The 23139-nt window shown below is 40.9% G+C and overlaps 1 protein-coding gene across 1 annotated transcript in view; it reads right to left on the bottom strand.

The window, feature by feature from the left end:
* The window catches only part of CPAMD8 (C3 and PZP like alpha-2-macroglobulin domain containing 8), a 299461-nt gene that overhangs the window by 89277 nt on the left and 187045 nt on the right, over positions 1-23139 (bottom strand). Inside the window, exons 22-26 of the mRNA XM_075314975.1 lie at positions 22728-22870; positions 21606-21657; positions 9101-9399; positions 8684-8909; positions 5236-5412 (exon numbers count right to left, since the gene is read on the bottom strand). Of these exons, the coding sequence (XP_075171090.1) occupies positions 5236-5412; positions 8684-8909; positions 9101-9399; positions 21606-21657; positions 22728-22870 (897 nt within the window). The remainder of the gene's footprint in view (positions 1-5235; positions 5413-8683; positions 8910-9100; positions 9400-21605; positions 21658-22727; positions 22871-23139) is intronic.

Raw genomic sequence — 23139 nt, 5'->3', positions numbered from 1 at the left:
ATGTGCACACATTGAGTCTTTGGTGAGTTTTTACCTCACTATTTGTAAGGCCATTTGCAAACGTTGAATATTTGGTGAGTTTTTTAACTCAGTACTTGTAAGGCAAAACCTCTAGTGGGTAATAAATACAGAAGTGGTACCCGTGTTTCTATTATACTTTTCCAACTGGTTTTGGCTTAACAAATACTGAGGTAAAAAACTCACCAAATACTCAACATGTGCATGTGGCCTTACACATACTGAGGTAAAAAACTCACTAAATACTCAATGTGTGCATGTGGCCTAAGGCTATGTTCCCACAATAACCTTTTGGTGAGTTTTAATGCTTCATATTTTCAGAAATACATCAAAAACACATGTAATCCACACCTAAGCTTATCAATAAAGTTTTGTAAAACCAAATACTAGCAAGTATCAAAAACAAAGTAGCTTTATTTAAAGCTTGACACACCAAGAAGACTAAAAAGGCAGGGTAAAAAATGCTATAAATACGAAATGTAAAAACACAAGGAGCCTAATTTAAATAATCGGCGCAGAAATTCTGCAACATCATAATCTCACTGAAAGCCCATCATGGTAACGTAGCCTAAAGGCCTCCATGGCCGGCTTTAGGTATGTGCGACTTGTGCGGTCGCACAGGGCGCTGACAGCCATGGTTCAGGGGGAGGCGCAGCAGAGAGGTAAGAAGTCGTAAATTTCCTGGCTCCTCCGGTCCCAGCACTGTGTTTTAACTGTAACCGTCGCTGGTTAATTATTTAGCTTTATGTAGCCCCTGGCCAGCCGGGCCCACCATGTTCACCGAGCCCCAGTCACAGCTCCAACAGAGGGGCCCGGCGGTGTCGCTCCAGCCACAACTGCAGTCTGCACATGACTAAGTCCTTGTAGGGCATCGAATGCAAATTAGCCATGTGGTGGGGGAGGCACTGTGAATGGAGCAGAGCAGAAAGGTGGCGCGTCATCCCGCAGCCCAATGTGATGAGGTCATCACTCTGCACCTCATCACAGTGCTGCGGGCAATGCGGAGCATGCGAGTGCGCGGCATCCGGCAGGGAGAGGTAGGCGCTCTATGAGCTGAAGATTGCCGGGGGTGGTGGGGGAACCGCTGACTCCAGCCGCGGGGGGGGGCTGCTGACACCAGCTGCGGGGGGTGGGGGGGCCGCTGACTCCAGGCACAGAGGGGGCCGCTGACCCCAGATGCGGGGGGCGGGGGGGCGCCGACTCCAGCCGCAGTGGGGGCGCTGACTCTAGCCACGGGGGGCCTCTGACTCCAGCCGTGGGGGACGAGGGGGCCGCTGACACTGGCCACGGGGGGGGCGCTGACTCCAGCCGCAGGGGGGTGGGAGGCCGCTAACTCCAGCCGCGGGGGGGCGCTAACTCCAGCCACGGGGGAAGCCGCTGACTCCAGCCGCGGCTTTAGCTGGATGTGTGGAGGGCACATATCCAGCTGAAATGCATCGCTGCTCAGAGAGGACGCTGCAGGACGTGGGAGCCGGGGAGGGTGGGTAAAATGTTTGTTTTCTTTTCTTTTTGCAGTAGACAAATATACGAGGAGAGACCCAGGAAAGGCACATATACACAAGAAGGAGGAGATATATACCAGGAAGGGGACAAAAACCAGGATGGGGACATATATACCAGAATGTGCCCAGGAGGGGAATATATATACATCAGGAGGAGCCTAGGATGGGGATATATATGCTGGGAAAGGGACAAATAAACCATGATGGGAACATATATACCAGGAGGAAGACATATATACCAAGAAGGGGTCAGAAACCAGGATGGGGACATATATACCAGAATGTGCCCAGGAGTGGGATATACATACCAGGTGCCCAGGATTGGACATATATACCAGGATAGGGACAAATAAACTGGGATGGGGACATGCATACCAGGAGGGTCCCTGAATGGGGACATATATACCTGGAAAAGGACATTTATGCTAGGAAGGGAACAATAAACCAGGATGAGGACATGCATACCAGGAAGGGCCCAGGATGCAGAAATATATACCAGGATTTGGACATATATACCAGGAGGATATTATACAGAGAGACAATGTGTGTGGGGGATAGTATACAGAGGGGTAGTGTGTGTGGGGTGATATACAGAGGAGCATTTTGTGTTTTAGGATATATATAAAGAGGGGAAGCTTGTGTAGGGCATAGTGTACAAAAGGGCAGCGTACATGAGAGATATTACACAGAGGGTCATTGTGTGTGTGTATATCATACAGAGTTGCAGTGTGTGGGGGATATATAGAGGGGCAGTGTGTGTGTAGGATGCTATACAGAGGAGCAGTGTGTGGGATATTATACAAATGGAAACTGTGTGTTGGTATTTACAGAGGAGCAGTGTACGTGTGGGGACATTATACAGAGGAGCAGTGTGTGGAGGGGGATATATTGAGGAGCAGTGTTTGTGGGGAGATATTATACAGAAGAGCAGTGTGTGGGAGGATATTATACAGAGTAGCAGTGTGTGGGAGGATATTACACAGAGGAGCAGTGGGTGTGAGAGGATATTATACAGAGGAACAGTGTGTGTGGTGGATATTATATTGATAAATAGTGTGTGTTGGGGATACTAAACAGAGGAGCACAGTGTGGGGATATTATACAGAGGAGCAGTGTGTATGTGGGGATATTATACAGAAGACCAGTGTTTTGGGGGTATTATGCAGAGGGGCATTGTGTGTGGGGTATATTATACAGAGAAGCAGTGTGTGTGGAGATATTATACTGAGGAGCAGTGTGTGTGGGGATATTATACTGAGGAGCAGTGTGTGTGTGTGGGGGGATAGTATACTAAGGTGCAGTGTGTGTGTGGGGGATAATGTACTGAGGTGCAGTGTGTGGGGGGATATTATACAGAGGAGCAGTATGGGGCATATTATACAGAGGCGCAGTGTGTGTGTGTGTGTGTGTGTGTGAATATTATACACAGGGGCATTGTGTGGGTATATTCTACTGAGGGGCAGTGTTTGTGGGGTATATTATACATGGGGCAGTGTGTGTGGGAGAGATATTATACAGAGGAGCAGTGTGTGTGTATGTGGGATATCTTACAGAGGGGCAGTGTGTGGGGATATTATACACAGGGATATCGTGTGGAGGTACACTGAGGGGCAGTGTGTGGGGGAATATTATAAATAGGGGTAGTGTGGGAGAGAGATTATGGAAAGGGTCGGTGTAGAGAGTATATTATGGAGAGGGAAAGTGTAGGGGGTGTATTATTAATTTTCTAAGGGAAATGCTTTATTTTCTGGAACAACTGCAATGGTGCTAACATTTTTGGCCATGACTGTGTGTGTGTGTGTGTGTGTGTGTGTGTGTGTGTGTGTGTGTGTGTGTGTGTGTGTGTGTATATATATATATATATATATATATATACACACATACATTTTTCCAAGAATTGTGGTGAGTGTGGAGGGCTTGACGGGTGGAGTCGGAGCTGGGGTGGGGTGTAATATCTATGGATACAGCATAAATTGTTGAAATCGGAAGACCTCTAAAAAAACAAGATCAGACGTGATTGATTTGAGGTGCAGATTCTCTAGCACAAATTTGTAATTTATTGTACATTTGAAGAGATCAATTTTCTTAGGATATATAAAAAATGACCTCCTGTCCTCGTTTGTTTCCTGGGAAACTGGTGAAAAATCAGTAGGGGGAGCACCAAAGGGCAGTTTTACACAGGGCGCCATTCAGGCTAAGGCAGGCCCTGAAGGCCTCCATTACATGCCCAAATTTTTATAAACCACTGATGAACAATCTTCAACTCACAAACATGTTAAAACGCTAATCACTAATCATATATGTAGTAATATCCGCTTTCTGAACAAATAGTAATGATAATTTTTCTTTATCACTAGGTATAATTAGCGATAAATAAAACATCTAGTGAGGTTCACAAATATAGTTTATGAGTCAGATGTATTCACAGAAAAGGCTTCTCTTGCCTCTCCCGCCCTCTTCACAGAGATTGATGAACTGCAGTCTATACAGATGCATAGCAGTCAGTTGTCTATCAGTCAGTGAAAAGGACGGGTGTGCTCTTCTCAAGAATATAAGAATACATCATTCACATCAACTGTTGCCTGTTGGATTCCCTGATTGCTCATATTAGCCAAAGAGCACAGAATTTTTATGACATTTTGACTAAATAGGAAATCAGACCTTCACCAATGGTATGTTACATGAAGCAGTGAATATTCTTAAGAAATACTGAGCGGACCCGGAAGTAGTGTGGCAGCTGCACGGGAGACTCGTTAAGTATAATGTCCTGTTCTAATCCCCGTTTTGCTTCCTTTTGCAGCCCCCTAGCACCATTTTACAGAACATACGTTTGGGTCCCCATAGACTTAGATAGGGCTCGGCATACGGGCTCATGTTCGGGTTCAAGTCTGGTCCCGAATAAGACTTTTTTTTTTTAAGTCCGGCTGGACCTGCCAAACCCAAATATCTGCGGGTTTGCCCATATCTACTGCTAATCAGTGCTAAGGGCGTGGTTGGACTAGGTTGGACTAGGATGCACAAGGTCTGTTGTCCTCCAGAGACTTTTTTTTTTTACTCCAGTTGGACCTGCCAAACCCAAACATCTGTGGGTTTGCCCATCTCTACTGCTAGTCAGTGCTGAGGGCATGGTTGGACTAGGAAAGTGCAAGGTCTGTTGTCTTCTAGAAATAATCTCTGGCTGATAAAACCAGGGGAGGACATACCATTGGTGCAACCTGTGCACAGGTGTCCAGGAGGTAAGGGGGCCCATTTCTACCTCCAAAACAGATGGAATTGTGCATTTATGTGAGCTCTAGAGCTGCAAATGGTCCATATATTGTTCTTGCACAGGGTGCCTTCTTCTGTCTGTGTCCTCTAGTGGATAAACCACTGATTGTATTGAAACAGCAGTGTGTAGAAAGAATCTTAAAGCACTTCTGAACTCATATGGAGCCACGCAGAGGTGAATTTAGACTATATATTGAAAATAGCAACACAGTATTATTGTTGCGGGTGAAATACTTCCACAAACAACCAGTGAAAAAATGGAAGCAACACTCCAACGGAAAGAAGTTAAAAGGTGGTCTTTATTCACCCAGATATTTGTGAAGTTTCAGCTTCTTTTTGAAACCATGCTGGAAAAAAGCTTCAACACAATCATAGATAAAAGTTAACAGATTTTTACAGAACCTTTATTGAACTTTATAAAAAATACTAATACAATCCCTAAGCCTACCTTGGACCAAGTAATCCACTGCTTCATCCTCCACTTCAGGGCATAACTGTTTCGTTTTCTGGAGATACTTTAGAACAAATACATTTGGAGCAAAATGTATCATATTTTGTTCGCCGCATCCGAATGGAAGTCGGAGAAGGTTATCCAGGTTACTTACAGTGGGACCCATAACATCTCCTAGGGTTAAATTCAAGCATAATCAAAAACCAAAGAAGGGGTTTTCAGATATGAACTATTATGAGAGAAACACGTGAGTAGCATCATTTTTACATTTATCATGTTTTATTATATATTTATAATTTTCACAATATAATATTTCAGTATGCAAATCCATTAAAAAAAGATTTACTTTTTATATTGTCTGTAAATAAAACTAAAGGACTAAGTAATAATAATAATAATTATTTTTTTTGCAAACTAGAATTTCTATCTAAACCCTATGTTAACTGACAAATTGTTTCCGAGAAATGTCACTTCAAAAATAAGTCTTAAAGTAACCCTTCCCATCTCAAAGATCAAAAATAATCGCAAGAGCAATTTACCCCAAATAGTTCAGAATTTTGATATAGCTGGGTAATGATAAAATATAACTTTTAATAGTACATTAAAATTCTTTGGGGAAACAAACAAACATAAATGAATAAAACCCACCGATATAGTAAGGCATTTGATATAGGCCTGAAGGTTTTGATAACCTATATCAGTATGAAAAAATAGAGCCAACTATTGGGACTGATTAACACCAATTAGTGGATAACCTCTATAAAAGAGCAAAGATTGCCAATAATAACTCTAACATCCTTAGCAATAAGGCGTAGAAATCGGAACAATCTCACCGGTATCTCATTATAATCCGGAGTGGATGTCCTGGTGACTGCTGGATCTTGCGCCTACCTCTGTCTAGGAGGTGTTTTTTGTGCTCTGATCCAGTGCAGCTCCCCTGATGAGTCCACAACGAAACGCATAGGGAGACGCTATCTGCGGTTCGGTAATTGAGGGGTATGGTGTAGCTATGCACAATAGCTCCCCCTTGGAGATCCAACAGTCACCAGGACATTCACTCCGGATTATGATGAGATACCGGTAAGATTGTTCTGATTTCTGCGCCTTATTGCTAAGGGTGTTAGGATGTGTTAACATAACACATGTGCTTTTTTCATGCTTTTACGCTGTGTTCTGCACCGCAGCGTAAAAGCATGCATCCTGCGTCCCCAGCACAATCTATGAAGATTGTGCAAATTCCATCAGCACATTGCGTTTTAGAACACAGTGTTTCAGCTGCTGAAATATTTTGCCAAAACGCTGCGTTCTAAAAAGCAAAATGTCACTTCTTTTGTGATTTCCGGATGCTTTTCCCACTCTGTCCATGCCAGAGTGAGCATCCAGAACGCATGAATTCCTCATGCACAATGCTTTCAAAACGCAGCTTTTCGGCTGCGTTTTGAAACGCACATGCAGTGACATAAAAGCTGTGGAACAGAACGCAGAGACGTGCGCACATACCCTTATGCCCGTTTCACACGTCAGTGAAAAACACTGACGTTTTTCACTGGCGTGTAAAACACGCACATGTCCCTCCGTGTGCCGTGAATCACGGCACACGTGGGTTGTCTAAGTGCAATCCGGGCTCCATTCTCCGTGGCCCGTGATTGCACTTAGAGATTAACTCACCTGTGCGCGCTCCTACTGTCCATGGTGCTGATCGCTCCCACGGTGCAGCATCCGGCCGGCGCTGACCCCTGCAGCAGCTGCTTCCAGGTCGGCTGTGTCGTGCATCATGAATATGCGCGACAGTAATGAGCTGGCTCAGAAGCAGCAGGCTGCACGGGCTGCAGAGGACATCGCTGGAGCCGGGTGAGTAAAAATGATTTTTATTTGAAAAGCACGTTTTTTTCTGGCACGTGTTTCATGGACCACACCACTGCGTGGTCCGTGGAACATCAGTGATGCCAGAAAAAAATGGACATGTCTCCGTGCGGCAATCACGCACACGCGGGTACGCCGCACGGAGACACGTTCAGTGAAAAATCACTGACGTGTGAGCAGACCCATTCATTATAATGGGTCTGCTTATGTCAGTGATTCTGGTACGTTTAAAAAAAGCACAAACGTACCAGTATCACTGACGTGTGAAAGGGGCCTTAGAGTTACTATTGGCACTCTTTGCTCTTTTACAGAGGTTATCTACTAATTGGTGTTAATCAGTCCCAATAGTTGGCACTATTTTTTCATACTGATGTAGGTTATCAAACCTTCAGGCCTATATCAATTGCCTTACTATATTGGTGTGTTTTGTTCATTTATGTTTGTTCGTTTCCCCAAAGAATTTTAATGTACTATTAAAAGTTATATTTTATCATTACCCAGCTATATCAAAATTCTGAACCATCTCCAAGATCCTATCCTAATATGTAATACATCTAATAATAAAATTATAAGCAAATAACTCCAATAAGACATGTAGCTTAGTTCTTCTAATTCCCTATGTTGATTACCTCATGTTCAGGGCATTGCAGGACCTTAGGTATCCATAGTTACGACCATGTATATAGGTTAGTTAGTTGCTAGTGGTCATAACCATGGATACCTAAGGTCCTGCAATGCCCTGAAGATGAGGTTAGAGATATGACTATATCAGAAGAACTATACTACGTTTCTAATTGGAGATATTTGCTAAATATAATTATCATTACATCTACTACATATTGGGATAGGATCTTGGGTTTAATGGCATAGGACAACCTAAATGTCTAGGTGTAACCAAATGGTGCTGGATTCCACACTGCATTGACTGCAAAGGGGCAGCATTATTGCACATATAAAATCTATCCTCAGATCTTAATTGGAATCTGTTAGCAAGTTTTTGTGATGTAATCTGAGAGTGGCATGATGTATGGGCTGAGACCCTGATTCCAGCACTGTTAAACTTACTAGACTGTGTGTTATTGTTTCAATAATTTTATTGTTTAATTAGCTGGAAAGTTTCACTATAGTGCTAGGTGTCTTGTGCCTCCTAGTCAACTGTTCTATGTAACCCCACCCCCCTACCACTGATTTTCAGCTTTCTGTCAATGCACAGTGTATATAGAAAGCTGCCAATCAGTAGTATGAGTGGGGTTATACAGGGTTCAGCATTCAGAGCACTGCTAGATCTGTAAACACTTTGTGACAGATTCCCTTTAACCAATTCCAATTTTTAGTTTAGCAATAGTAAAGTAAATAAATAGCGCTCAATTACTCTGTAAAACTAGTAAAATATTAAGCATGTTTAACTAATTTCTAAATAAACTAATACATAAACTTTGCATAATTGTTTTTGTGGAATAGTATTACAACCACAAATTATACATAAATATGGCATAAGTATATATAAGTTTCCATTTCCTAGGACAAATACTTGCACTGTTTGTTTGATTCAAACGCAATAAATTAAAATAGTAATATTGACCTATTATAGAAGCTGTGGCTCTCTCGGACCCTGGTATTACATTGTGTGGAATGCCAAGGGTAAAGGCCTCATTGTGGTTCTCATCTGTCTCTTCCTTCCTCCAGATTTTAAACTCGCCCATGGAACCCCAGCCAGTCGAAAAGCCGATGAACTTCACGTCCGGCTGCTTGCCAGCTTCCCACTCCACGATAACAGAGTCATTGGAGCCTTTGGTGCCGTGTCCTACCTGAGGAAGGTGGAGACAGAGAAGAAAGGGAGGTGGGTGGTCTGCACCCATGAAACGTGTCTACTACGTTAACATTGATTTGAATGTGGTCAAAAAAGAAACATAGAAGACAGCCAAATAGACATAACAAAACAATAATGAGTATGCCATCTCTAAACGCTAATTCTTACACAAAATATATATTTATTTACCTGGATGAGACCATTTTTCCAGCTAATCCAGAATGCTCGAAACTCATCCCAAGATAAGACAGCAGGAGTGCTTACACCCGATACAGGTTCTCCCATTTTGCTGGTTGTAATCCAAGTTTTAGCATTCTGTTGACCACCAATAACAATCTCTATCATTTCAGCCATATCATGAGGTCCTGATGAGAGTGCCACATGGGCATCATTGTGGGCTTTTACAGTCAAGTCAAAGTGGGTCATTCGCTGCGGCTTCTGTAGATACTGATACTCAAACTTGTTGGGAGTAGAAATCTGAATTTTCTCTAGGCCAAAAAAGACACTGCATAAATTCACAAAGAAGTACATACAGTCATAGCCGAAAGTGATGGCACCCTTGAAATTGTTTCAAAAAATGAAGTATTTCTCCCAGAAAATTGTTGCAATTACACATGTTTTATTATACACATGTTTATTTCATTTGTGTGTATTGGAACAAAACAAAAAAATGAAAAAAAGGGAAATTAGACATAATTTCACACAAAACACCAAAATTGTGGGGAACAAAATTGTTGGCATATTTACAAAATTGTGAGTATATAACTTTGTTTCAAGCTTGTGATGCTCATTCAAATTCCCCTGTTTCAAGTATCAGGAGTAGGCAATATGAAAATCACACCTGAAACCAGATAAATAGGGGTGAAGTTGACTCAATCTTTGGTTTCGAGTAGAAAACGGTCTGAGGACTTGAGAACCAAAATTGTTGAACAATATCAACAATCTCAAGGTTACAAGTCCACTTCCAGAGATCTTGATGTTACTTTGTCCATGGTTCGCAACAAAATCAAGAAGTTTACAACCCACAGCACTGTAGCTTATCACCCTCGACAAGAGAAAAATGATGAAAGGTTGCAACGCAGGATAATCCAAATGGTGGATAAGCAGTGCCAATCAAGTTCCAAAGAAATACAATCTCTCCAGCAGGCTCAGGGTGCATCAGTATCAGCGTAAACTATCCATCAACATTTGATGTAAATAAAACACTATGGCAGGAGACCCAGTGGACCCCACTGCTGATACAGAGACATAAAAAAGTTATACTGCAGTTTGCCAATATATACATGAGTAAGCAAAATCTCTTTCAGAAAGTGTCTTGTAGACAGATGAGACCAAATTAGAACTTCTTGGTGAAGCACATCATTCTACTGTTTACCACAAAGAGAATAAGGTCTACAAAGAATGGAACACAGTACCTACAGTCACATATGGTGGAGGTTCAAAGATATTTGGGGGTTGTTTTGCTGCCTCTGGCACTGTGTGCCTGACTGTGTGCAAGGCATCATGAAATCTAAGGATTACCAAAGCATTTTGTGTCACAATGTAGTGCCCAGTGTAAGAAAGCTGGGTTTGTGTCCTAGGTTCGTAGGTCATGGATCATCCAGCAGTACAATGACCCTAAATATATTTCAAGAAGCCCCCCCCCCCCAGAAATGGATGGAAACAAAGTGCTGGAGAGTTCTGGAGTGGTTGCAATGAATCGGGATCTAAATCTCATTGAACCCCTGTGCAGAGATCTTAATATTGCTGTTGGGAGAAGGCACCCTTCACATATAAGAGACCTTGAGCAGTTTGCAAATGAAGAATCCAAAATTGCTGCTGAGAAGTGTAAGAAGATTGTTGATGATTATAAGGCGAGATTGATTGCAGTTATTTATTCCAAATGGTATGACATGAAATATTAAGCTGAGGGTGCCAACAATTTCGCCTGGCCAATTTTTGGAGCTTTGTGTGAAATTATGTCCAATTTGCTTTTTATTCTCTGGTTTTTTTTTTGTTGTTCCAATACGCACAAAGGAAGTAAGTGTGTATAAAAAGCATGTTAAAGTGCAATCATTTTCTGAGAGAAATACTTCATTTTCTGGAACAATTTCAAGGGTGCCAACACTTTCGACCATGGCTGTAATAGATGATGGGAACAATGTGTAGGAAAAATAAAAATAAGCAAGCGTAGAAAACAAAGTTTAATCAAGCAATGCACACAACAGCAACATAACAACCTCTTACTTTTGTTAGGGGATTTCTGGACTAAAATATGTAAACGCAGATTGCGGTATTCTAACAGTGTACACATGACAACAATATTCCCTTCTATTGCCTGACTGAGTGGTCGTCAAGTGATTGTAAGTATGAGATTTACATAGTGGTGGTCATGTGCCAAGTTGCTACAAATCTGTTCCTCTCTAAGTAAGTGTTGATAGTTGGCATGTGATATGTATGCAGTTTGCATACGATCTATCACATGATGACTGTTTGAGCTGGTCATAGAGAATAATCCTGACATACCGTATGCTATCAGAATTCAGCAATATTCACTCACTTAGAGTGACTGTAGAAATTTATATTCAGCCCAGTAAACCCATTTAAAGAGAATTGGTCAGCAAGTTTTTGCTATGTAATCTGAAAGGGCAGCTGCTCCCAGTAAACTAAGTGACACATCGCTGGAATCAGAGTCTCTGCCGCTACATCATGATGGTAGCAAAAACCTGGTGATAGATTCTCTAAAATCTAGCAAAAATGCCTATAAAGCTTATAATAGTATATTGCAGTTTTTTCCTCATGTGAGTTAATTCAACTCTGAAACGCGTAGCTTAATAAAACTGCTCTTTAGTTCAACACCGTAATCTCCATTGGATATCTTCTTGACTAGCAGCTCAGCAGATTTATCTGTATACCTCTTTCCACTATAGCACTTACTGCTGGTTTTATCCCAGCACACAGAGCAGCAGCAGCTTGTATCTATACATACAAGGTGGCCATAAAATAACCTAAGGTGTTTGGAGCCGTGTGCAGACTGACCCAGGATTGACAGGATTGGCTGAAAATTGGTATGTATGCTATTCAAGGCATGGGGAAACGGAAGGCATCTTTAAAAAAAAAAATTTTTACCAAAACTCCCCACCAGGTGAAAAAGTGGTGCTATACAGTGGGCGCACATTGGAACTCAATCTGAAAAATGCTTGCCTCTTTGCCTGATCGTGAGCTGTTAGTTTGGTTGTTTTAGGACAATGCCAGGAATGCTACAGCTGCACTGAGAGCCTTCCGTTGCTTGAAAGACCTTCACACACGTAGTGAGCCAATGGCTGTCAATTCGCTGAGACCGATGATGACACAGTTTGAGGCAACAGGGTTACTGAGTGTTCAGCCAGAGCACGGGCGACAACCGGTAAGCAGAGAGGTTGTGGAGGACATGGCCACTGCCATCGTGGAACAGGGCACGAACAACCCAGCCAGGAACAGCAGTGCACGCAGTGTTTCCAGGCAATTGGGGCTTCCTACAGTACAATATGGATAGTTCTCTGAAAGGTCTTGCGGGCATACCAGTACAAAATTAGCCATCATCAACAAGTTCTTCCTTGTGACAAAGATACCTGTATGACATTTGCATTCATGTTTCTGGCGAGAGTGGAAGTGGATTGCAATTGGCCTTGGAATTTTCTGTGGTGCAACAAAGCGCATTTTTACCTGAATGGAATGGGGAACACACAAAACTGTCACATATAGGCTACCGAAAATCCACACACGGTTGAGGGGGTCCGCTGCATTAGCCAAAGGTAACCGTTTTGTGTGGCTTCACCTCATCAGTCATCCTCTGACTGTTTGTTTTTTTTTATGAAGAAATGAGGCCAACTGGGGTTGCTACCTGTTCCATGACATCACCGAGATACCAGACAATGCTGGAAACAGTGGTCGTTCTGAAAATCCAACAGCGGCAGTGTCTTCAGACGACCACCTTCATGCATGATGGAGCACTTCCTCACATTGCAAATCAAGTGAAGAACGTTCTGAGTGCATATTTTCCCGATGACAGGATTTTGAGCCGCTCCTTCCCTAACACATGGCCACCGTGTTCGCCCGATCTCAATCCTTGCGATTTCTGGTTGTGGAGACACTTGAAAGAGCCTGTTTATCGAGGAAATGTCGACACCCTGGCTGACCTCAAACACTGCATCATTTTGGAAGTGCGCAGCATCCCACCAGACATGTTACACGCAAGCGTCGAGCATGTTTTTCATAGGATGAACATGATCATGGCATGATGGCGGCCATATTGAACAATAATGCTAGTCTGTGGAACAATTGAGATATCTCCAATTATCAGCACGTGGTTTTTGGGTCGCTCGCTCACTGTACAGCGACACTTTTTTACCTGGTGGGTAGTTTTGGTATAAAAAAAATTTTAAGATGTCTTTTGTTTCCCCATGCCTTAAGTAGCAACAGTATATACCAATTTTCAGCCAATTCTGTCCACTGGGTCAGTCTGCACACGGCTCCAAACACCTTAGGTTATTTTATGGCCACCTTGTACGTAGGAGTTGTTACTGACACAACCCGGCAGGTGGGCAATACCATACTATCTACAACAGGTGATGCCCTATTCTGCGCTTTTTGACACTTTTTAGCTATACAATAAAGCTGATAAGATATACAATTGACAGAGGTTGAGTTCCACAACCCATTCTGACTGTTTTCCCGACTGTATCAGTTCATTCTTTCCATCTCCAGCCCAGATGACACAATATTTTTTGAAAAATCAGTTGCTGAGCACGGCAATCCACTCAGTTCTCCAAAATAAAAATAAAGCCTTTCCACTTACATATACAGTCATATGAAAAAGTTTGGGCACCCCTATTAATGTTAACCTTTTTTCTTTATAACAATTTGGGGTTTTGCAACAGCTATTTCAGTTTCATATATCTAATAACTAATGGACTTAGTAATATTTCTGGATTGAAATGAGGTTTATTGTGCTAACAGAAAATGTGCAATCCGCATTTAAACAAAATTTGACAGGTGCATAAGTATGGGCACCTCAACATAAAAATGACATTAATATTTTGTAGATCCTCCTTTTGCAAAAATAACAGCCTCTAGTCACTTCCTGTAGCTTTTCATGAGTTCCTGGATGAAGGTATATTTGACCATTCCTGTTTACAAAACAATTCCAGTTCAGTTAAGTTTGATGGTCGCCGAGCATGGACAGCACGCTTCAAATCATCCTACAGATTGTCAATGATATTCAGGTCTGGGGACTGGGATGGCCATTCCAGAACATTGTAATTGTTCCTCTGCATGAATGCCTGAGTAGATTTGGAGCGGTGTTTTGGGTCACTGCCTTGCTGAAATATCCATCCCCTGCGTAACTTCAACTTTGTCACTGATTCTTCCACATTATTGTCAAGAATCTACTGATACTGAGTTGAATCCATGCGACCCTCAACTTTAACAAGATTCCCGGTGCCGGCATTGGCCACACAGCCCCAAAGCATGATGGAACCTCCACCAAATTTTACTGTGGGTAGCAAGTGCTTTTCTTGGAATGCTGTGTTTTTTTGCCTCCATGCATAACGCCTTTTTGTATGACCAAACAACTCAATCTTTGTTTCATCAGTCCACAGGACCTTCTTCCAAAATTTAACTGGCTTGTCCAAATGTGCTTTTGCATCCCTCAGGCGACTCTGTTTATAGCGTGCTTGCAGAAACGGCTTCTTTCGCATCACTCTCCCATACAGCTTCTCCTTGTGCAACGTGCGCTGTATTGTTGACCGATGCACATTGACACCATCTGCAGCAAGATGATGCTGCAGGTCTTTGGAGGTGGTCTGTGGATTGTCCTTGACTGTTCTCACCATTCTTCTTCTCTGCCTTTCTGATATTTTTCTTGGCCTGCCACTTCTGGGCTTAACAAGAACTGTACCTGTGTTCTTCCATTTCCTTACTATGTTCCTCACAGTGGAAACTGAGTTTATATCTCTGAGACAACTTTTTGTATCCTTGCCCTGAACAACTATGTTGAATAATCTTTGTTTTCAGATCATTTGAGAGTTGTTTTGAGGAGCCCATGATGTCACTCTTCATAGGAGATTCAAATAGGAGAACATCTTGCAAGTGGCCACCTTAAATACCTTTTCTCATGACTAGATACACCTGCCTATGAAGTTCAAAGCTCAATGAGGTTACAAAACCAATTTAGTGCTTTAGTAAGTCAGTAAAAAGTAGTTAGGAGTGTTCAAATCAAGAAATTGATAAGGGTGCCCATACTTATGCACCTGTCAAATTTAGTTTTAATGCGGATTGCACATTTTCTGTTAGTACAATAAACCTCATTTCAATTCAGAAATATTACATCAGTTATTAGATATATGAAACTGAAATAGCTGTTGCAAAAACCCAAATTGTTATAAAGAAAAAAGGTTAATTAATAGGGGTGCCCAAACTTTTTCATATGACTGTACCCTACCAGTAAACTGTAGAAATGAGAAAATTCTTTGAAATTGTTATAAGTACCTTGCTGTAGTATATGCTTTTGTTATGGAGGTATCTGTGCTGGCAAAGCCTGTCTGAATGAAGAACAATACTCCATATATGATGGAGTTGTCCTTTTATTAATTCTTATTGCGATTGGATCTTTGGAGTGGAATATCACTCCACAACTGTTCTGGAGACTGAACTTGCATCCAACATTACTGGGCCCATTTGAAGTTTTAAGAATCCAGTTTACGTTTCTTTCTCTCTGCTGCCTGCACTGTAATCCCTCACACCTGAAGACACAAGTTGTTCTTACCATACATGATTGGGTCCTAAAACTCAACAGTATCATGTGGATGGAAGAGCTGCAGAGTCCATTGTTGCCGAACACGTCTATCTGTACCTGGGCTTCCTAGTTGGACTTTAGGGTTTCATATTCTTTTCTGACAACTCTCAGCAGGGTGGCAGTGCGAGATGTTTTCTGATCCAAGGATCCTTTTTCCCCCTCTTTTCTCTAATACCTTTGTCTCATGTCTCTATCCCTCAATTACCCTTATAAATAAGCTAACCTGCTTATATGTGTTTTTCATGCTCTTATACACTAAATATGTTGTTACTTAGCCATGTATTTACCCTCGAGAATGAAAATGGTATTATAGCAGTCTACTTTGCCAAGAATGTTGCTCTATTATTTTATATGTACTTTGCACACATTTAACTTGATTTATACACATTTATTGGGCATCCCTAGATGACCAAATTAAAGGAGTGACGCCATTTTCCAATAAAAACAATCTTTATTTAAACATATATTTTAAAATATTTTAGCATAAAGGTACCGTATAGAAGAGAGACCCAGGCAGGAAAAATAATTGAATCCCTATATTAATAACTGGGATATTCACAACCAGACAGGTGAGTATCTGTATAGTTACAGCCAAAAATCATATGCTAAATGGACCAAATGTAGACTTAGTGATCACAACTGTATTGTTATTGCCAATGCAACAAATTCTTTACTGCAAGTTTCCCCCATATATGATTTTTACAAAAGTATCATATATCATATGGACCAAGTGTAGACTCTGCGGTTCCACCTGCGTTTTTCATCAGCAATGCACAAATTTTTCAATGCAGGGTTCCCCCATAAATAATCTGTACTCATGAGAATAAATAAATAAAAGAGTATACAGGTTCCCCAATACAGAAGAATTAATTCCAATGGATGCAGTGTAGATTACCGATGAACGCACATAGCAGTATCCACAGAGCCCACATACGTCCACAGACACATGGGATCTATTACAATTCAGAAATGCAATATACATTTGCAAGCCACCCGTAATAATGACCGCAAAGTCCACATAAGTCCACGCTCCTCGAGAAAGCTGTTTGCGAAACACGTGTCGGAGTGTGAGGGTCACGGCAGGATACTTCCTATTCAGGTGATGTAATATTGCGATACTAACATGCTCACTGTCAGCCTAACTATAGTAATTTATATTTGATTATGGACTTATGTGGACTTTGCGGTCATTATTACGGGTAGAGTCCCGGGACTGTGGCATCTAAAGGATGCGGCTGCTGGCTGATAATGTTAGGCTGGGGGGCTCCCCATAACGTGGCGCTCCCCATCCTGAGAATACCAGCCTTCAGCCATGTGGCTTTACCCTGGCTGGTATCAAAATTGGGGGTGACCGCACGTCGTTTTTTTTTTTAATTAATTATTTATTTTACTGCACGATATAGACCCGCCCACCTGCGTCTGTGATTAGTTGCAGTGAGACAGCTGTCACGTGGGGGCATGTCTGACTGCAACCAATCATAGGCGCAGGTGCTCGGGGAAAGCAGGGAATACCAGATTGAATAATGAGCGGCCGGCATTTTCCATTTTCAAAAGAGGAAAGCTGCCGGAGCAGTGTGACAGCCGTGCAGCACCGCGCTGGTGATCGGGGATCGGTGAGTATGAGAGAGGGGGAGAGACCGACCGACGGACAGAGAGAGGGACAGACAGAGAGAGAGACCGACCGACAGAGAGAGAGAGACAGACAGAGCGACCAACTTAGAAAGAAAGAGACCGACCGACAGACAGAGGGAGATTCACCGACATCCACAGACAGAGATTGACCGACAATGAGAGAGAGAGACTGAAAAGACCTGCGTTTTGCTTGTCAAGAAAGCATGCGGAACGCAACAAAAATGCAGTCCAAGTGCATTTTGGTTGCGTTGTGACCCACATCATTGATTTCAATGGGTGGAGAATGCAGCTACAATGCACAAAAGAAGTGACATGCTGCTTTTTTTTCCACAGTGATTTTCGGCATCCAAAACGCTGCGTTTACAAACGCAACGTGTGCATTGATTTTTCGGCTTTCTCATAGACTTTGCTGGGGAAGCTGAACGCATGCAAGTTTGCACTGAGAACGCTGCAGTTCAAAACGCAGCGTTTGCTTGGAAAAAACGCAACGTGCGCACATAGCCTGAGGGTATAAGTAGTCTTGTTTCCTTTTCCCACTGAAGCATAGGGTCCTTTACATGGGCAATAATCACCTGAAATAGCATTTATAAGAACGCTCAATCCTGATAATTGGCCGGTGTAAAAAAAAAGTAATCAGCCAACAAACGAGCAGATGCTGATTAGTAAGTTGACTGAATTGTTTATGCAGCCTAAAAAAAAACTATTGTTGGTCACAACACATCTACCTACGTAAAAAAGAGGATGTATAAAAATATGCTTTAAATATCCTATACAGTGTCTATTGGCCCATTTAAAAGGCCCTGTGAAAAGCACTTTATGCTAATCGATTTGTTATATTGTTAATCGTTGCTCATTATGGGTAAAAATCAACCATGTCAAACATGTATTTACTTGCCTGCCTACTCCATTGTTGAGCTGTTCCCACTTCTAACAAGAAGCATTGTAAACTATGTGACATCATATACCAATTACAACCCCCAATTACATAAAGGTTCAGACAAGACTGCAAGGATTTGAAAATCTATTATAGCCATATTTTATTCACTATAAAATACAGAACACATAACAAATTGAAGGCTTTACATTTTCATTTGAAAAATTCACTCATTTAGAAACTTAAGGCAGCAACATATCTCAAAAAGTCATATATCTGTATATAAAAAACATTTGGAGAGGCATAGTCTTTAATGACAGATTATACCTATTTCTAAAATACGCCAAAATACGCGCTTTTAAATAGATATTTAATTGAAATAGATATTTCAATAAAAATGTGATTTTAGAAATAGGTATAATCTGTCATTAAGGAATTTTCTGTATACCTGTGATAATATTAATTTCTTCTGAAAAAAAGAGAGGCATAGTCTCTCAGAAGCAAAGACGGTCAGAGGTTCACTAATCTGAACACTTTTTAAAAACTGTGGAACAACTTCAGAAAAATGTTCCTGTGTTCCTCTTCCGAGTGTCATTGCGGCAGCAGATGATATTCAAACTACAGATTCTCCATTCTCCAGATTTTACTCCATTCAGGCTCCACCAAATTAATAAAAATAACTCCTCCTCATGCTGGAGGAACTGTAACGGCACCAGTAGCCTACTGCATATATTCTGGGATTGCCCAATATTAAAAAACCTCTGGATAGAAATATCCAAACTAATTAATCAAATCACCCATTCCAACATAGTCATTACCCCCAATTAGCTCTCCTCTCTCTAGACCTTGACCAAATTGATCTATACTTCAAATTTCTTATTATCCACATCTTCCTCACCACCAGATCCCTTATTGCAGCCAATTGGAAAAATCCCCTCCCTCCATCTATCACACAACTTATTGAAGCATTAGCCTAACACAACAATTTTGAGAAACATTATGCCACTATTAACAATAATTTCCCTAAATATTTCCGGCAGTGGAATCCATGGAATTAATATCACCAAGGGCCTACATGAAGATCAGATGATCCTACTAATTGAATTCTAACATGTGGTTGTCTTTGTGTTCATCATATTATAGCCTTCAGCTCGGGTTTTCTTATAATACTGAAATCCTCTAGATGTTGACAAATGTGATATATTTCATAGTTCTCAATTATAACTGTTGTATATGTTTAATCCTCATATTCTCTCTCATATTGCAACCAACTTATTAGATGTTCTCCCTTTCCCAGTTTCCCTCCCTTTTTCCTTCCCCCTCTTACCAGTTTCCCCAATAAAAATGTCACTACTCTCCTCAACCCCATACTCCTCTTCCTATCCTTACTCCCTTTCCCATTTTATAGTACTTCAATGGTAAGATTATAGAACATAAGAATGAGTAATGCAATGATAATACAACTCCTTCAAATTTGTACTTCCTCACAAATTTTCAAAATAAAAATATTTTAAGCACACTACAGATTCTGACACTCCACACTTTGGTTTCTCTTGTGTTTTTCAGTTATACAGGCAGGGTCAGGTGTTGACCAGCTGTGTACTCATTAATGGTCAGGCTAGCAAGAGTTAACCTCTGCTAGTCTTCTGGTTACCTCTGGAATCACATGTTGTTGGAAATCTATCACATTTACTCCTCGCATTTTTAAGTTGGTGGAATCTGTTTCCCCACATAGACTATAGCTTTTTGCTGTGTTGGTCTGTGTGATGTTGTTTTCCAGTCTTGCTGATAATTATATTGCGTGGTGCTTAGAGTTAATGTGGAATTCTCTTGTCTTGTTGTTTCCTCCCAGCTCTTACTTTCTTGCTTAACTCTTATTGTCTTATACCTTTGTGTGAGCATGCTGTGAGATAGTTTTAGTTTCCCCTGTTTTTCTATCTCAGTTGGTTTTATCATACTACTGTCCCAGCCATCCCCTGGTCTAGTGAGAGAGGGGGTATAAGATTAGTGAAGAGCAGAAACTGAGTCAGGTAGGCAGCTCAGACATCTTCACCTTCAGAGGTAATTTTGAGATAAGGTATAGCTAGGGTCCCCCTAGTCTGAGGCCCAGTCTAGGAGCCCCTGTTCCCTGCTCTCCCCAATCATTGTGATGTTCCTTATTGTATAATTACAAAGACTTTGAGTATCCCACCATCTACAATACATAATATCATCTGGATAAATCTATGTGCACAAGGCCGAAGGTCAATATTGGACATTTACAATCTGCAGGCCTTTAGATGAAACTGTATTAAAAACAGTCATGGTTCGTTTATGCAAATCACTATATGGACTCAGGAATACTTTCAGAAATCATTGTCTATGAACATGGCGTGCTGTGCAATCCACAAATACAAAGTAAAGCTCCAACATGTAAAGAAGAAGCTATCTATCAACAGTGCATAAATGATGCCGGCTTTTCTGGGCTAAAGCCCATGTTAAATGGACAGAAGCAAAACAGAAAACCATTCTGTGGTCAAAGGAACTCAATTTGAAATTCTTAATGAAATCTCAAACACCATGTCCAGCAAACTCAAGAGGAAAGGGACCCTGGAAAGCCTTATATATTTTAGCAAGACAATAGTCAACCACACACTGCATAGATCACAACATCATGGTTTCACGAAGAAGAGTCAGGCGATGAACGAGCTGCCTGTGGTCCAGACCATTCTCCAATAGAAAGTATTTGGCAAATTAGTAAATTTAAATTATCAGACAAAAATGAGACAATATGTGCCTGCCAAAATTCCAGCAATTTGTCTCCTCAATTCCAAGACATTTGCAGACTATTGTAAAAAGAAGAGTGGATGCTACACAATGGTAGACATGGCTTGTCCCAACTTTTTTGAGATGTGTTGCCTACATCAATTTCTAAATGAGTTTTTTTTAAATAAAATGTCTGACTTTCACCTTCTGATCTGTGTTCCATGTTCTGTTGTGAATAAAATATGGTTATAAGAGATTGCCAAATCACTGTATTGCTATTTTCTTTACAGTTAACAGTTTTCAAACTTTTTTGGATTTGGGGTTGTGCATGCACTTATTTGCTTTTATCAAGAACCATCTTGGTGATCATTATAGAGGATATTGCAGCCTATTCCCAAAAGGCTTGGCTAATCACCTATTTCATATGCTAGACCTTCAGATACCCTTATATTCCTAATGGGTATTTTACAGTAAATCTATAGCCTGGGTTTTTTGATTTATCACCACTATGTGACATAATGCTTAACAATATTTGGGAATCTTATATTTGGGTTTCCCTAAATAACAAATAAATAAGTATATTCAGTAGGTTATGTTATACCGATTTTAATTTTATACAGTTTACTTACCATTTGGGCATAAAAAGACACTGTATGTGTATTCTCGAGCTAAACCCTCTGGCTGGAACAGAAGACAAATATACTTCTTAGCAAATGCAAATATAAATAAATAAAATATTTTCAAATAAAAACTACAATGACCAAAATAATATTTTCATGTTTTTCTTAGGTGATCAGGAAATGCTTCAGATTCCCAACCAGTCCTAGTAGTCATCTGTAAAATCTATCTAAACAATTTCTTCTAAGGCTAATTTCACATCTTGATTAAGGTTCTATCATTTTCACTTGAGGAAAAAGCGCAGCCTACCCTTCAGCAGCATTTTGGTAAAATGATACCAAGATAAGCCCAAATAACTAAATTATAGCCAATGGGTTCCATCTGCCTCCATTTGTATCCATCATGGAATGGATTCATTTCTTGCACGAGTTCCCTTTTCTCTTCCTATAATGGCACAGAAAAATGGAACTCAAAACAACATGCTGGACCTAGCCGAAACCATGTACTAAGCTCTCGGGGTTTGCATGCATAGGTTGCACATAGGTATCCAAAGAGAATTCTCCACTTGCCTTTCCAATTTATAAAGGTCCCCTTGTCTCAACTAGTTGCAACAGATGATTTAGTAAATGAAACTACCTAGAATGTTAATTTGTTCAGTTCCTCTGATTAGTATTCTCTAACAATTAAATGGAGACTGATAAAGGTCAGATGCATTTTTAAAACAAAAAGGTTTAAAAAGCAACAGAGAATGACAAAACTGCTGCAAGACTCCTCTGGTAGCCGCTTTATTCTTACTAAGAACTAAAGGATCAGCAGTCCGAAATTGTACGTGCCAAAGCCTTCTCTCACTGACATTGTCTGGGGAGAGCTGGGAGGCCCCCATACACATTAGATTAACATCAGCCAAAATACTTAGGGGGCAGCAAGAATAAAGTAAGTGTGTACTCTTTAAAACAACACAAACCACTGAACTTGAACTTGTATTGTTGGGTGTCGAATTATACTTTTCTGCATCAGCACATCTTGCCATATTGTGATATTTTTGATGCGGCAAATGTGTCCTGCTTTTACTTCAAGAACCCAAAACTAATATCTGAAAGTATGAAATAATGAAAAAGAAAAATGGTGTTTACCTCAACAATCACACTTCTGCGGACAAAATCAACACCATATGGAGATTTCCTCTCACCAAATACATCTTCGGAATATTTGTTGCTTTTAAGATTACTGCTACCATCTCCAAGACAGTTTACTCCTGCATATGCCAAACCTCTAGCTGGGAATAAAGATAACAATGTCACCATATCATCTTGGTAGATTTTATACATGTAGAAATTAATATTGAAAGGTTGCAGATAGACAGGTGTACTGGACAGAAGATATGTGTCACTGAAGATATGTATGGGGAGATAAGGTATGCACACCAGTGACTATGTAAGGGGAATACATGAAATAGCAGAAACTGCTGTATGAATACTGACTTGAAAAATCCAATAGCTATATGCAAGAGTGAAAATGTGAAAAATGGAATCTGCATTACTGCCA

The sequence above is a fragment of the Anomaloglossus baeobatrachus genome, chromosome 1 (assembly GCF_048569485.1).
Source record: "Anomaloglossus baeobatrachus isolate aAnoBae1 chromosome 1, aAnoBae1.hap1, whole genome shotgun sequence".
NCBI lineage: Eukaryota > Metazoa > Chordata > Amphibia > Anura > Aromobatidae > Anomaloglossus > Anomaloglossus baeobatrachus.
Note: the sequence above shows the minus strand (reverse complement) of the source record. Positions and strands in the feature narration are given on the sequence as shown.